This window comes from Platalea leucorodia (genome assembly GCF_965183815.1).
Source record: "Platalea leucorodia genome assembly, chromosome: 7".
Taxonomy (NCBI): Eukaryota; Metazoa; Chordata; class Aves; order Pelecaniformes; family Threskiornithidae; genus Platalea; species Platalea leucorodia.
The window spans coordinates 53,212,588-53,228,505 of NC_138829.1; the positions used below are offsets into that span (position 1 = coordinate 53,212,588).

Sequence of the window (15,918 nt, forward strand, 5' to 3'; positions counted from 1 at the left end):
AATTGGCTGGGGGTTTCAGGTTTGGTCTGCTATAAAGTCTCTCCTTGGAGTGTAAACTGCAGACTGGGAAAAGACTTGAGTTAGAAGTAGGAGGTCTGGCAGATTAAGCTTTCCCTTGTAATCCAGTTGTAAAACTCAGGTGAGAAAGAAAAAGGAAATGAGATTGTGAAGTGCCTCAACTTCATGAGCTACACTTCTATATTCTGTAACTTCAGGCAGAAGAAATAAAGGGAAATAAAGGTAAATAAAGACAGGCTTAAGGGAAGAAAACAAAATGCCAAAATCTAGGGGAAAAAGTGGAAGTTTTCCATTATCTTAGCTTCCTGCTGGTTGGGAAGAGCAGTCTACTGTTAATTTCCCTTGATTTAAGGACTTCCCAGAGTACTTTAGCAGTCCTTAAATTCATTATGTCCTTCATGGTGGAGGTCGTCTTATTTGGCTGCCAACCCCCCTGTCTCCAAACCCAGGCCTTTTAATTAAGGTTGTAGAAGAATGAACAAAATAGAAAAACTTGATGAATGATTTGATGCATTGTTGTTAAGCAATTACATCTGAGTTGTTAGGGCTACATGTTGAAAAAAATAACTGTAGAAGAGTGTTGTTTGAGGTGAAAGGCTGTGCAAGGTAACTGCTGGTGCTTTTCTTTCTTTCCCCACCTGTCATTTTAGAAAAAGTGTGGAGCTGCCTCCTGCAGATGAGAGAGGTGGTGCCTGGGGACTTACTGTTGCATAGTAGTGTAAACCAGGGAGCCCAGTACTTCCCATTCAAGAAGCCATTCCTAGCTCCACTTCTCGATCTGCGGAGATTATTACAAACTATACCTAGAAAGGCACTATTACTTATTCCCTTTGTCTCTGAATAAAAGTGCATCTTATTCTAGCTCATACCTTGAGCTGTCTGAAGTTAATTCCACTGGTTAAGGTGTGTGTAAGCTGTTGTCCTCAAAGCATAGAGAGATGCTGATTTCAGATCCTTGGAAAACTTTAGTAATCGGGGAGGCAGTTTTTGTAATTCATCTGTTGTTCTGTAGGTGCCTAAACTACTGGTGGTTAACTAGATGCGCTATTTTAGGTCCTTCTAGAACAATAAATGTGTTTAGGCTAATGTTCAGGGCTTTCCTTACTCCATCCTGTTCTCCAAAGCAGAGAACCTTATGTAGTATATATTGGCACCCATGATACTTAAAACAATGGCATTCTAATAAAAATAGCTCAGTAAAATAGTTCAGAGCATGCATTAGTGACACTAACAGAGAAGCCTGGCAAAACTACTTCCATAGTAAGATCAATTGAAACATATATTTCTCTTGGCGTATTCTATTTCCAAACATTTCGCAGTTTGAAGCTTCTTTGCCACTGCAAGATACTGTAAAGCCGTTCTCCTAGTGCTTGTGCCACACATACATTTCATAAATGTACAAGGATCTGATGCGTACGCTCTGGTAGAAAGTAAGCACAGTGAATAATCTGTAACATCAGAGGCATCTTTGCATCTGCTACGCTCATATGAAACTTTATCCATTCTTGATGCATTGTAGTTGCTTGAAGAAAGGAGAGGGGGTAGGGAAGATGGCCCTGCCCATGGCAGGGGGGTTGGACTAGATTATTTTTAAAGGTTCTTTCCAACCCAAATCATTCTATGATTCTGTGACTATGATATTTTAGGAATATGGTTGGTGTAGGTGTGGCCCACAGAGCTGTTGAGAGAAGTCTGCTCTTGATGTCTTTCCAAACAAAGGAAGGAACAAACCTGTGCTATGTTTGCCCAGCAAGGAGGCTTTGAGTTCACATTCTGAGGCTGGTGGTTCAGAATCCATACTTTTCAAATGTGTTTGTTTAAATGTGGTTGACCCTTGAGTATAGAGGGAAGAGGAATTTGAACCTTGTAGGAGCAGCCCCTGCTTATCACAATGAAGTGATGCTCTGGAGGGTGACTCACACCTGTCAATTCAGTGAGTTCCCTGAGGTGTGTGTTTGAAATGCTGCCTCTGGACATGTTTCACAGCATTAGGTAAATCTGACGTAAAGAATGAGTAGTATAAGACAGGGGGACCTGTACTGTGTTGGCTTTTCACTCTTTGCTCATCGCACTCTGCTGCATGATGAGCCAGAGGTCAGTTAGGTGGATTTCGGAAAGTTCTTAAGTGAACATTTTCATTGAGGAAATAACAGTTTCGGGGATTGTTCTCATTTAAAGAGTGAGAGTTAGGCTAGCCATGACTTGTAATACTGAGGGAGGCTGAAGAGCAAGGTCATGTTCTTAATATAACAGTCAGTAGGTGAGAAAGGTGACAAAATTGCTTAACTGGCAGCTTGGTGACACGAGTGCTTCTCATTCAAATCTCAAATCCATTTTTCATCAAATATCTTTATAACTAACTTGTTGCTGACCTTTAGATACCTGTATCATATAACTTTTAATCCCCCACACAGCGTGTGCCAAGGTACCTCATGTCCTCTCTTCTGGATGAAACAATTGAAGCAGTTGTAGCAGGCCTAAACACAGCCATCTACCAGCGTCCTCTTACACCGCGGGCTCCTACTAGGCAGAAAAGAAAAACAGGTAAGGGCGTCAGCCACCTTCTGTGGTTCCTATCTGCAAGAATAAAAGCTTTGGGAAGATAAGCCTGAATCATACAAAATACTCTAGATCAGCTGTATGGTGCCACACCTGTGCAGCTACAGAAGTATACCACATGCGTTTTCTTCTTTCCCCATACCGCCTCTGCCCAGAAGTGTCTTGAAGGTTGATTTTAAATAAATCCTAATGATTTCACTTTTTCTGCTCTGCTGTTTTATACTGTTGCAGCACATTGTAGATCTCTCTGAGCTGCTTTGTGTGCCATGGGGGAATGAAGAAGGTACAGGGTAAAATGCAGCGCCAGCAGTCAGCCAAATACTTGGTTGTCTTTTGTCCCATCAGGTAGGAGGAAGAAAGTAGGAGGCAAAAAAAGAACTCAGACAAAATCTTCTGTTGGGAAGAAGAGTTCAGGGACACAGCTGAAGAGACGCAAGCGTCTGATGAAGAAGAGAAGGGGGAAAAAGGGGAGAGCAAAATCACATGTGAGTTTCTGCCAGCGTCAGTGTCTGCCATTTTTCAGCCATCTATAAAAGCACTATAACATGGCATTCAATGCAAAAAATACTGTCTTATAATGATAACTTTTTTCTGGTGGGAGTATGTGCAGGATGAGTCCAGTGTACTCCAGAAAAATGCTGTATGTGGAAACGAATTTCAGTTTCCAGGCAGGCCTGGTGGGTTTGCTGACAAATCCTGTTACCTGAACTGCAGGGATCACGCTGTAAAGCACGTCCTACAGGCTTTGTGTTATGCCTTGCCCATTCAGCTGTAGTGTTTACTTGGTACTGATACAAGCTCAGTTAAAATTGCCAGCACCTATTCTTTTTAATGCGCTATGGATGTTTGTGTCTGTGTTGTTGCAAACCCAGTTAATCAGCCATAAGGCTCTCAAAATCCATTTCAGTTGTGGGTGGTGTTCTCATGTGAACTATACTGAATACGCTGCACCACCTTGACTTTGGTCCTCAGCTGCTTTAACTAGAGTTTTCATCCTACAGCCAGAACTGTCCCTCCAGCCTTTAATAAGGAATTGACAATTTTGAATTACATTATTAAGGATTTTTAGAAACTTAACTTATCTGGTCGCTTAAATCTGATACGTGCAGTCTCTGTATGAAGTGACATATAGGCCATAGTTAGAAGCTTAATAAATGCTGTAAAAAAAAAATATATATACGATAAATGCACACGACTTCTGCTACCGATGGTAGTAACCTGATGACTATACTTAACCTAAGTGAAGAATCTGGGGCCTTAAACCCAGGGTACGTACCTGTCCTAACACACAAATAACCCAATCTCTTTATCTGTACAGGTGAAAAATGAGGTTACTACTCGCTCCCGTATTGCAAGAGCTCTTGGTCTTAGTAAACCTGTGCGTGGGGCCTCGCTTCCTTCCATGTACAAACCAATGGAGCCCTCGCTTGGTCTGATGAGAGCAGATATTGGTGCAGCTTCTCTGTCTGTGTTTGGAGATCCATATGAGTTGGATCCTTATGAAGGGTAAGATAGCTCTGGATTATGATCAGGGACCTGATAATTTCACAAGTGTTGGGTTGTTTGTACATGTAACTTTTTGCAGAGTGTAGATCTTGCATCTGAAGACAGCTTTGGATACACAGCTCATAATGAGAAATTGGCCTGTTCTTTCTTTCCTTCTTGGCCAAGTTGCTGAGCTCTTAAAGAATCAGCCCTCTTTAAAGAGCTTTGTTGAAATAATAAGCCTCATGAAAACCTTTAATAAGATCTATGGGGTTATTCAAAGGCTAGAATCTGAAGGAGTCGGATCCTAATCAGTCATTTTCTATTTATTTAAATGAAGATAGCTAGTGTATTTGGTAGATGATAAACAGTGACTTCACCTAGAATTAAATGGACCTGTGGAATCTTCCATGTTTGTGCTTTTCCCATCTTCACTTTTCCAGACACTGTAAATTCAGGAGGAATCTTACTGTGCCATAGCTTGTGTCACTCTTAAACTTTGGATTTTGGGGAGGGGGCATCTGAAATTATTGTTGGTGAAATTTAATTTTCCACTGAATAAGTCTCTCTGATCCTTTCATAAAAGGAAATTACCCATTTAATATTTTAAAAATAAAAATCTGCATTCGAATCTCTGCTGGCTGAGTTACGCTATTCTATTTACGTAGCCACAGAAAATAAATACATTGCACAAATCTTTTTTTAATGTATCATAATAAAACAAACAATGCTCTCTAACCATATCTGTCCTAGTAGTATTATCTACTTCATCTATTTGACATGAAAAACATTCAGACAATTTCAGGGTTCGTGTGTGTGTGTGTTTTACCCACAGTAATGAAGAGGCTCCAGCAAATCCAGATTCACCAGTGAGTGCCAAAAGGAGAGTTCTCTCCCAGTCAGCACTGAGGTCTCACCGCCCTGTAGCTAGACCTATTTCTGTGGGACTTCCCAGGTAAAAATCCATCAAGTGATTTATTTTATTTTATTTTTCTTAATTGTCTAATGACCCTAACAAAGGAGCAGACTGGGTGATCATCCTGACTTAACTCTTTTCTTACCCTGAGTATTTTGAAAGAGTGTGTATGTGCATGTGTGCCTGCACATGAGTAGATAAACAACAACATTTTATGCAAGAATTCTTTTTTTATGTTGAAGGACACACACTTACTCTTTCATAATAGCTCTAACTATTGCACTGAAATTTCAAATTTGTATTTCCACTCTAATCTGGCTCTTCTTGCGTTCTGTTTTGGGATTGTTCAGTAGCCCCATTAGTATGTTTTAAATCCCAGTCTCATTAACCTTTAAAAAACTGCTTGCTTATTTGAGAGGGCGAGGGAATCTAATTGCACATCCAGAGGAGGAGATGAGGGATGTACCCACCTCACCCAATTCCTCTGCCATTTGTTGGAGCTTAGAAAATAGAGAGAAAACTCTTTGTTGGAGCCTGCAATGTAACAGTTGCTTTGCTGTCTGACAGATGTCTGTTTGCGTGCAAACTGTGTGCCCTTGTGCCTGCCAGGGCCAGGGAGCGTTGGTGAGTGCCTCCCTCCCACTGGCAACCACAGTGGGTTTTCAGGAGTGGGGTATAGGACAGAGTGCAGAGGGGTAAGACACAGGGAGCAGGAGCATGACAAGGAGAAAAGGGATGGGGAAAATGACTGAGGCAGGTACCAACTGAGTCACAGAAAACTGCAAGTCTGAGGGAACTGAAGACTAGGAGAAATGGAGGGAGCTCAGCTTAAATGATTAAAGGTGTGAGAGGTTTACATGGCTGTCCTCTAATGTGTCTGACTTACAGTGAAGGTTGGTTTCTCAGGATTAAGATAGTATATTTCTATGGTAACTTGAAATATTTCTCCGCCTTTTCCATGTCAATCCTGAAGGAAGCCTTTCAGGAAGCTTTCCATGACCTCAGAGTTATTTGAGTAGCACATTGTTTAGAAGGTAGAACTGTTTAGCTGAAATTCAGCTTTTCTGAAGGTTTGATTTGCCTGGACTACCCTGAGTTTCCTGGTCTGGCCTTGGAGGCCAATTCTTTTAGCTTTCCCATTTAGTCTTTCTGTTGTATGTTATTACAGGTTTTTGGTGTACATTATGTTTTGAAAGCTTGCTTTGTTGTGATACAGAAATGAAATGTAGCTCCCTCGAAGAGCTGGGTCTGTTGGTCCCTTTTGAAGTTGTTTGTTTGTTTTAAAACCCAAGCAAAACAAACCCCAAAATCCCACCAACACAAAAGCAAAGAAAGAAAACCAAAAAAGCCACACCTCAACACCAAAAACACTCAGACCTTTTCAGTCCATATTTCAAGAACGGAGAACTTAAACCATTTTCGTATGATTGAGTAATGCATAAAGGGGAGTGTTTGTGTTGTCCCATGTGTGGCAGCATTGCTGCTGTTTTTCAGTGTAATTCCTCCTGTGCCATGTTCTTCGCTACGCTACCAGTAGGCACCTATGTGTATTCTGATTGGTGCTAAACACTGGTTCAAGGTGCATCAATTTTTTTAGATAGCAGCGTAGGCCTGAGGAATCCATTTGTCATCATGATTTGGTGGGGGGGAAGAGAGGCAGCTAGGATGGAAATGTCTCTGAAGTGCTGAACAATGGTTTACACTTCAAAAATGCATCTTAAATGCACTGGAAAGTTAATCTTGATACACGACACAGTGAACACCACTCTTAAATAAGATTAAAAGCATTTGCTTACCAAAGGTCTCTGGTATGATTACATGCTTTCCTATCCTGTGGTGTTCCTGTAGGAAGTCAGTAAAAGCTTCACTTTCTGTTTGTCAGAGGGAGATGGGGGCTGAATGACTCTAGTGAAGCCAAAACTACAAGTGAACTTCCCTGGCTGACCTCTGTTTATGCCCTTGATCTTGGTTTCTTTTTAATGTAATGTGTGTGTATAGAACAAGTGCTGTAAGAGTAAAGGAAATATAACCCCTCTGAAACATGCAGAAGCAGTGTACCTGCCTTGAGTCCTGATCAAGAAGCAGAAGCTGCCCCTGTGCCTGATCTGTTGGGAAGTATCCTGTCTGGACAGAGCTTTCTCATGATGAGTAGTTCGGATGTGGTCATCAACAGAGATGGTTCACTGACGGCGAAGAAAGCAGGTAAGGGTTTGGCACGTAACAGTGCAATTAGCCTCTTTGTTTCATCCACGTCTGCCCTCATCCTACAGGCTGCATAGCTTCAAATATAGGGGTACTCTTATTGAGCATTTAAATATGTAGGGTAGATTCAGTAGTTGCCAGCAGTAATCTCTCTAATAAGATTCTTATGTACGCTCTGAAATAGTGTTACTTGTCTCTGTTTTAATTGCAGAGCTGTTACTGAAGGATTTTGGTTTTAAAAGGTAGTTTTCTGCTTTCAAAAGTACTGTACTGTAGTTTCATGCTTTGTTAGTAAAAAAAAAAAAAATGGAGGACTGGATAGAGCAGAGATCTCTTAGTACCCAATTCTTCTCGCATTTGTCATGCATTGCTGCCATGCCTGTGAACTGTACTTCAGGTTGAAGAGCAGTGATGAGGACCTTGGCAAGAAGCTTCTTTGCAAAAGTAGAGCTCTAGAATATGTGTTAGCATCTCAGCTGTGTCTTCCCTTGGCATGGTGTAATTTGGAAGGAATCTCTTCACATTGAAACTTAGAGCTTTATTCTTAAAATAAGTACATATAACATCCTTTGTTATAGTCACTTTTATCAATCAGCAACTACAGGATAATAAACATGAATCTGGTGATATCTACAGAACCGAATAATTTATTTCCTAAACATTAGTGTTTACCTCAAAGATGCAGTTGTCTGGCATTAAACCTTGAGCATCTGACCAAAAGAACTATTGGACTGCCTTATTACTGTGTTGTATGTCTGCAAACTGAAGAGGAACTTAAAATAATTAGCTCAGTACTACTTTTAATGTTGGGGGGAAAACATCCAGATGCGTACTATTTAATTGTTTGCTTGTGTGCCGTAGCTCCACTTCACAGAAAATCAGTGAATGACTCGAGAGTGGATGATGGTTCAGGACATAACACCCAACCGAGTACAGTGCACTCAGGGACCACAGCAAGCAGCTCCATTGCTGGACCTTCAGTTTCCTCGGGGCTGAGTATTCGCACCAGACCCTCCTCCTCAAGCTTGTTTTCATCACCTTCACCGTCATTGAGCAGGATTGAGCCTGCAACAAACCCTGCACAGACTACATCAGAAACGGCAACTGTAAAATCAGAATATTCAATGACACACAGGACTGTTCAGACTCAGAATACAGCTACTCTGAGCAGGCATGGCTCCAAGTTAGATGAAATGCCCAGATGTAATGGAAACTCCAAAAACTTTGCACCCACTGACTCATCTTCAAAGCCCCTGAGCTGTAACTTGAATTCTGGCTCAAAAGCTGTAACTGTGAGGCAGCCATTAAAACCACCTCCCAAGAGAATTGATATCTTTGAGCTTCCCAGGATACCAAAGATTAAAAAGGAAACCAGCAGCAAGCAGGTGGAGCCAGAACCCACAGGAAACCAAAGCTGTGACATCCCCAGCTCCTGTATAACCCAGCTGACTGGCAAAGAGAGCACTAATCAGCCGGGAAAGGGTAGCAAGGTGGAAAGTCAGAAGTCAAATGCCAAGGAATCTCAGCAACAAACGCGTATAAGTGGGGTGTCTTTTTCTACGAATACAGGCGTGTATAGCAGTTCATCAGTACTGGGCGCTTCAAGGAGCAAAGGCCCAAGCTCTTTTGAGAGTTTTAAAATCAATATTCCGGGAAACGCAGGGCATCCCAGCAGACTGTCTAACCCAGGATTTTGTAACACCTTCCGCCCTGTGGACGACAAAGTGCAACAGAAAGAGAGTCCTTCACCTCTTTTCTCAGTTAAGAAAAAGCAGGTCAAAAGTGAAATATATGATCCCTTTGAGCCAACAGGATCAGACTCAAGTTCAGCAAGCAGCAGTCCTGAAAGGCTTGGCTCAGGGATCCCACTAACTAATATTACCAGGACTATTTCCATTGAAAATCCAAAAGTTCAGACGTTTCAAACTGTCCGTCGTTTCACCCCTTACACGGTAGAAAATATATTTGGATCTGGGGCTGACTCTGATGTACCATCCAGTAACACAGAGTCTCATGATGACGTGACAGTACAAAGCAGGATTGTAGAACAGATCTCTGATACAGAGGAACCAGACAATATGGATGAGGAAGACTTGCTAAGCAGTCCTTGCACTTCATCTGCTGTTAAGCAAATTTCTAATGTAGAGTGTTTAAAGGAGGAAAACAGAGAGGGCCCTAATGTGTTCTTTAATGCTGAAGAATTGATTAGACCTCATATTAATGTGAAACTAGAACCAGATAGTCCCTCAAAGAATGATGGGCAGCAGAAAGTCCAAAAGGTAGAAGAAATAGAGAGGCGATCGCGTTCCAGATCCTGTTCGAACTCCAGCTCCCGAAGCAAGAAGAAGATGAAAAGGAAAAAGGCACTTGTCAAAGAGCGTAAGAGATCCCGATCAGGGTCTAGGGATAGAGCACACTCAAGGGACCGAAGCTCCAGATCAGCCTCTTGGTCAGGTGGAGAGGAGCATAGCAAAACACACACATTGAAACCCAAGAGCAGGAGGTCTTCTACTGACCGTTCTAGCAGTCACGAACGATCAAAAAAAAAGAAAGTGAAGGATAAAACCAAGGATAAAAAGGCAAAAACTTCCTGGTCTAGGGAGAGAAGGAAATCTAGGTCACGTTCAGGTAGTCCTGGAAGTACTTCTGAATTTTATGAAAATAGGAAAAAGAAAAGACGGTCTCGATCAAGATCAAGACGGAGGGAACGTTCCCGATCGAATAGCATTGAGAGGACTAAAAGGCGGAAACACAGAAGAGACAAAAGCTATGAGAGGTATGATAAAGATAGTAGCTTGAGGTCAAGGGACAGAAAGAGATCGAGATCCAGGTCTCGGGAGAGGAGAAAGTGGAGGTCTCGGTCTCGGTCTGCATCTCGATCTCGGGAGCACAAAAGCAGCAAATCAAAGGAAAAAAGACCACGCTCGAGATCACGTTCCAAAGAAAGAAAACACAGATCAAAAGAGACCTCACTTCCTCCTCCACCAGAAAAGGATCAAAAGCCTCCAGTTGAAAATGTGTCCAGGTGTCTGGAGCAACCCCATTCCTTCAAACAAGAGCCAAAGGAGGAGCTAGTACTAGAAGAGCTTTCCATAACCATCCAACCAAATGTCAAACTTGAGGAAATACAGGCTGAGACCCCGGTTCGACTGAGAGAGGCCCAAGAAAATATAAAGGTAGAGCCCATCTGTCAGGAATTGACCAGTGAAGCTGCATTCCCTGTGCCAGAGATCACAAACATTTGTGTTCCAATTGGCAATGTGGATTCTTTTGCTGAAACAGAATTAATGAGTAGTAGTGATCCAGCAGTGCTTGGTAGCTGTAGCAATACAAACCTTGAGATTACAGTTAAAATAGAAAATACTGCATTATGTCCATCTCTGATGGAACCGCCCCCAAAGAAGGAAGTTATCATGCACGCTCCAACTGAGGCTGCACCAATTCAAAGCTCGTCCAAAAGCAAAATAACAGATTGTGTGAAGGAGGTTAAAGATGAGTGCCTTGTGTCAAATGAGAAAACGAGTAATTTCAGTAAGCCTGAACTGGAGGTGGTACCTCAGGGTCCTGCATTGAAATCAAAAGCGCCAGTGAAAAGAGTTACCTGGAATCTTCAAGAGGAAGAAAGTGGCACATTGTCTGCTGGAAAAGCTCCAAGTAAGTCTCTCTTTTGGAAAACAAGCAGCAGATGAAGCAGGCTGTATAAGACTTAGGGTTTTGGTGCCTGGCTAAACCTGGTTGTAGTGTAACAGCTCTGTCATCTGAGCTGGGTGATCCTGTGGTTTCTAATCCTGAGAGCTGGCATTTTGCACTTGTTGAAATCATGAGGTGAGTTGTGCTAATGAATCAGAGAGGACATGCTGTCAGCACAGCTCAGCTAGCCAGCGGCAGCTTGTTCAGCCGTGAAGCGTGTATTGCAACCCGATCTCTGAACTGGCAGTCCATGTTCCACCCTTTCTGCAGTTAACTAGAATGGTCATTTTGCATTCAGAATTTATAAGTATTTCTTGGAACCAAGGAGTGTGAAAAATCTCTGTAGCTCACTCCTGTGAGCTCTGCTAAGCCAAAGCTGCTAGAAACCGTTTGGCTTGGGACCCTGCACTATGTATGTTGACAGAGTTGCTTGTGTGGTTCTTCTTGGTTACTCTCATGGAAACCTAGTAAAAAGCAATTGTTCAAGGGGATGGTAAGTCCTCTATTATCAGAAGCTTTAAAATGTTGATGACTGCTAAACTAAATCCTTTTATAGCTAGCTTTGTTGTTAGATCATTTTTATTTTAATTTTTTAAAATATAATTGGCTTTGAATCTTTGACCCGTGACATTTATTTTGTTCCTAAATATTTTCTTTTCCTTCTCTTTGGAAACCTAGGGATGCCGTTTTACAAACTTCAGCGAGCAAAAGAAGGGGCCTGGAAAGCAGAGGACTTGAACCAAACATTAAATCAGGTGCAGTTAAATGAGCCTCCTCCAACCAATTATATGATTCCTGAGCCTATGTTTCCTGATCTAGATTCCTCTCAGGTTGGTTCCTATTCCGGCGCCCAAGTGTCATGGAAGGCATCCCACCTCATCTGTGCCCTCGTTGTGCAACACCTTCCTCTCATGGCAGAGTTTGCCTTCCTCTGCGTGTGGTACATTTCATATAGCCCATACACCTCAGCAATCCTCTAATCATTTAATCTCTCAGGTGGTCCTTACAGTTGAATAAGAACATTTTCTTTCAATTCTGCTCTATACACGCAACTTCTGCTTTCAGCAGTAACTTGAGGGAAGATGGTGCTGTTCGAGAAGCTGTGAGCTTCTCCCTGATTGTGAGCAGGCTGTAAAAATTGTCCTGGTGGCATTGGTCCATGCCATCAGTCTGTGCTGTCCACCAGTTAAAAGGTGAGTGGGGCTGGTGCTAGCTCCTGGTGCACAGAGATCTAGTTGAGGGCTGAGATGTTAGCCTCCCTGATTTAAACTATTACTTGCCTCTTTGAGTGGATAAAAGGTCACCTGGAAATCCTGATCTGATGGTCTCTCTTGTAAGTACAAGCATTTACAAAATTATATCTGTTTCACAGGTGTACTGTCAAAATATACCTTTGACGCCACCTCTGCCCTCAAGCCTTCCCCCCTATGCCCCTGTCAGCCAGCCCACGGTTCAGTTTATCATGCAGGGTAGTCTTCCAGCGCTTGGCTGCATGGCAGGACAGAGCCTGACTCCGGAGCCGGGCAGCCTGGCTACTGCGTCTGAACCAGGAACCCAAGCTGCTTCTGTTGGAAACGCGGAAGAAAAGATCAAAGCACCCAAACCTCCAGTGGATAAAACGAAAAACGAGGAAGTGAGTGAATGCTGTCAAGTAGCAAATGCATAACATTAATGAGCTGTTTATTTGAACTTTTAAAGTTTGGGTTTTTTTAACTTTCTCTGTACTGTATTTTCCTAGCCCCTGTTACTGTTGGTTTTGGTGACTGACTGTGCTAACCCAGGAGCGGCAGGCAATCCTTTCTTTGAACTCTTTTGGGATTTACTCCATTTGATGGTTCCACTTTCTACTGCTCATTGCAATAAGATAGAGAGGGATTAAAGCATCTAAAATATGCTCTCAAAGTTCTGAAACTTTCTTGTATGAATGTTTGGAAGGGACTTTACAGAAGCCAGAATGTCCAAATTTCTCTAAACACCTGGTTTTCTCCTTTTCCCTCCAGCTTTGAAATTAATGTCAGTTCTCATAACAGTCCTACAGAGAGGTATCTGGCTGCTTATCAGCACTGAAAATGCAGAGATTAGTAAAATACTTTGGAGATTTTGCAGTGCAAGGGACTAGTCCCTTGCTGCTGAGTTTTGGGTTTACTGTACAGACCATCTGCTCTAAGTGTAGTCGATGTTAACACAAGAACAAAAACTTCTTAGCCAATTATTTTACTTTCTACCACAAAACAAAACAGATACTTTTCCCACCGAACCTCCATTTATGAGCAGCAGTTTTTGTGAACTTGTTTTGATAGAATATGTTCTGATGTCATCTGTAATCCTTAATTTACAGGCAACTCTGCAATTTTCAGAATGCCTTTAGAGCTACCTGAAGCTTTATATTCGCAGCTATGACTTGCTGCTTGTAGAATCTGATGCCTTTTGATGGATGTATGTTTACTTCAGAGCTGTTGGAAGGGAAGGAGGAGACCAAAATTAATAAGTGAACATTGTAGTCACTTGCTTAAAACACATTCTCTAAGGCAGACAATAAACGTTACACAAAACAAGGGTTCCTCATAGTGTGAACTGGTATTTGTTTCAAGACTGCAATTTACTGTAAAGGAAATTACTTTGAGGCTAGCTCTTACGTGGGTCATTGAAACTGTGAAATGAGCATTTTCATTGTTAGAGCATTTCTAAGAAAAACAGATTCAGAAACCATTCCCAAGATAGCACAAAGTAATGAACTTCTCTCTGCTTTGCAGTACATGAAGAAGCTTCACATGCAGGAAAGGGCTGTGGAAGAAGTGAAACTTGCTATTAAACCTTTTTACCAGAAGAGGGAGATTACAAAGGAGGAGTACAAGAACATTCTTCGAAAAGCAGTGCAAAAGGTAAGGTGACAGTGAAATGAAGAGAAGAGGAGGAGCTGTGCAGATAGTTAAATAAGTGGCCGTACTTTGGATTGCACTTGCCAGCTTCAGCAATTACAGACTGTAACTGAGTAGCAGATCTTTGGACTCTTGACTCATACTTTGCAGTTTTTTGGTGAAGCAATAGTTGCTTTAAGCAGGACTGCATGGTGCCATTGGTGAGAGCTGTCAGACTGTTCCTTTTAGAAGATCGTGTTTTCAGTGGTCTGGAACATTGCTAAGCTTAAGCTGCCTGAGCTGAAATGTTACATGGTACGTGCCTTGGGTGGGAATGGTCAAATCTCTCTCATTAAGAACTTCAGCTAGGATCGCCTAGCTGTTTCTGATAAAGTGAGAAAATACTTTGTGTGTTAATTCCTTGAGCATCTGTGGTGTCCGTGAACTTTGGAAGAGGGCCTTGCAATTTGGCTGATGTTGACTTTGTCTCAAATCTTAGTGCTGACACATCGTGGCTGAAAAAGACCTGATCAGCAGGTAAATGTTGTCTTGTGAGAGCAAGTAATGCTCTTGTGGTCAAGGCAGTTAAGTGATACCCTGGAGAACTGTATTCTCTCCCTGCTCTGCATTCTTGCTATCACTGAGAAATTCCATCATAAATCAAAATTCCTGAGATAATGGCTGCAATTTCACATCATCTTCGTGACCCATATGAACCTCAAGTGTGGTTTGTAGGACAGCTGAGCAGCACCAATTGCTGCTGAAGTCGCTGTGAACTCTTCTCTGAACAGTGACAAAGTTTTGTAGGGTCTATTCTCTTTCTCCCGTATCTCAAAATGGGCCCTCAAAACTGCCAGGTTCTTTTAGTCTGAGCATTGCTTCCTCAAAATTATCAGAAAAATGGGAAATCAACACTTCCTTGGTTACCATATATTATGTAAAGCTGGCTAGATGGAAAAGCCTGTAGTAAAAATTAATAATTCTGCTTTCAGGGATGCTTCTGCATTCAGTTGGTGCTCAGCCCTGAGCCATTTCTGGAATGCTTCAAGTAAAATACTACTCTTTGAGTTTCCTGCTTTACGTATCCTGCTATGAGACTTGAATGCCTATGCAGGAATCAATTCCCCTGGGAAGCTTAGGGCTTCTCTATTGTCTGCCTGTTGCCTGCCTGAACTGCTGTAATACTGTTAATTGACCGAATGCCTTTTCTAATCCCTTGTAGATCTGCCACAGTAAAAGTGGAGAGATCAACCCTATGAAGGTAGCTAATCTGGTGAAGGCATACGTGGAAAAATACAAACATATGAGGAAACATAAGAAATCTGAGGGTGAAGAGGCACGTGAAGTGGAAAACTGAGAGCAAGCCACAGCCAGCATGACTTGGACTGAACTTATTCTGGCTGCGAACACTATGCCAGAGGAAATAATAGATCTGCAGTTGCATCTCACTGAAAATAAAGTGCAGAGGAGCAAGATTATAATAGGACTTATCTGCGGAACCTTCTTTTGAATTGTTTCCATATGGGAATGAACTTGGGGTTTGGTTTTTTTTTTTTATTACCTACTGTAGAACTAAATAACAATCAAATGCCTCAGACCAGCAGAGTAATTCGAGGGGAAACACAGAAGAGATTAATGTTTGGGACTCCCGGATTGCTACAGTTTTCAGGGTTACTTTGATCACATTTTTGGGCTGTGCACCTGTCTTGCTAAAAGTTTGAAACTGGACACCACTTTTCATACACAGTATATTGAGAGCTGTATACTGTTTCCCTTGTGTTTATTTATCAAAATATGGATTGTCTTTAGAAATTTCTGATTTAATACTTGAAATGTTGTATTTTTAGCCTGTTCGATGGTGAGCGATGCTTTACTCGCTCTGTCGTTTGGGGATTGCAGAATTGAGCTAACCTTTATAAACTGACTTTAGAAACACTGCTCAAGCCATGGTGTTTATTTACGTTCTGTTGGAAGTATCTTGTTAGTGAAAAGTTTAATTTCGGGGTGGGAGACTGTGTTGCACTTCTGTAAATAATGCACTGATGGCTGGTTTTGTGTCTGCCTTTCAGAAGGAAAAAAAAAAAAAAACACAAAAGAAAAAGCAAGCATTGTGAATTTTCAGTAACAAGCTGGAGGGATAAGGTTGAACTGATGTACAAAGCAGAAATGTGACAGAATTTATAAAGTTAT

At 41.8% G+C, this 15,918-nt stretch overlaps 1 protein-coding gene across 6 annotated transcripts in view; it reads left to right on the forward strand.

Annotated features, from left to right (window-relative positions):
- The window catches only part of PHRF1 (PHD and ring finger domains 1), a 35,915-nt gene extending 20,081 nt beyond the window's left edge, over positions 1-15,834 (forward strand). For all 6 annotated transcript variants that reach the window (XM_082317796.1, XM_082317801.1, XM_082317797.1 and 3 more), the window contains exons 9-18: positions 2,433-2,562; positions 2,923-3,062; positions 3,896-4,083; positions 4,898-5,017; positions 7,026-7,180; positions 8,042-10,834; positions 11,549-11,625; positions 12,243-12,503; positions 13,624-13,752; positions 14,951-15,834. In XM_082317796.1, the coding sequence (XP_082173922.1) occupies positions 2,433-2,562; positions 2,923-3,062; positions 3,896-4,083; positions 4,898-5,017; positions 7,026-7,180; positions 8,042-10,834; positions 11,549-11,625; positions 12,243-12,503; positions 13,624-13,752; positions 14,951-15,085 (4,128 nt within the window). In that variant the 3' untranslated portion in view covers positions 15,086-15,834. The remainder of the gene's footprint in view (positions 1-2,432; positions 2,563-2,922; positions 3,063-3,895; positions 4,084-4,897; positions 5,018-7,025; positions 7,181-8,041; positions 10,835-11,548; positions 11,626-12,242; positions 12,504-13,623; positions 13,753-14,950) is intronic.
- The last annotated feature ends 84 nt before the right edge of the window (positions 15,835-15,918 follow it).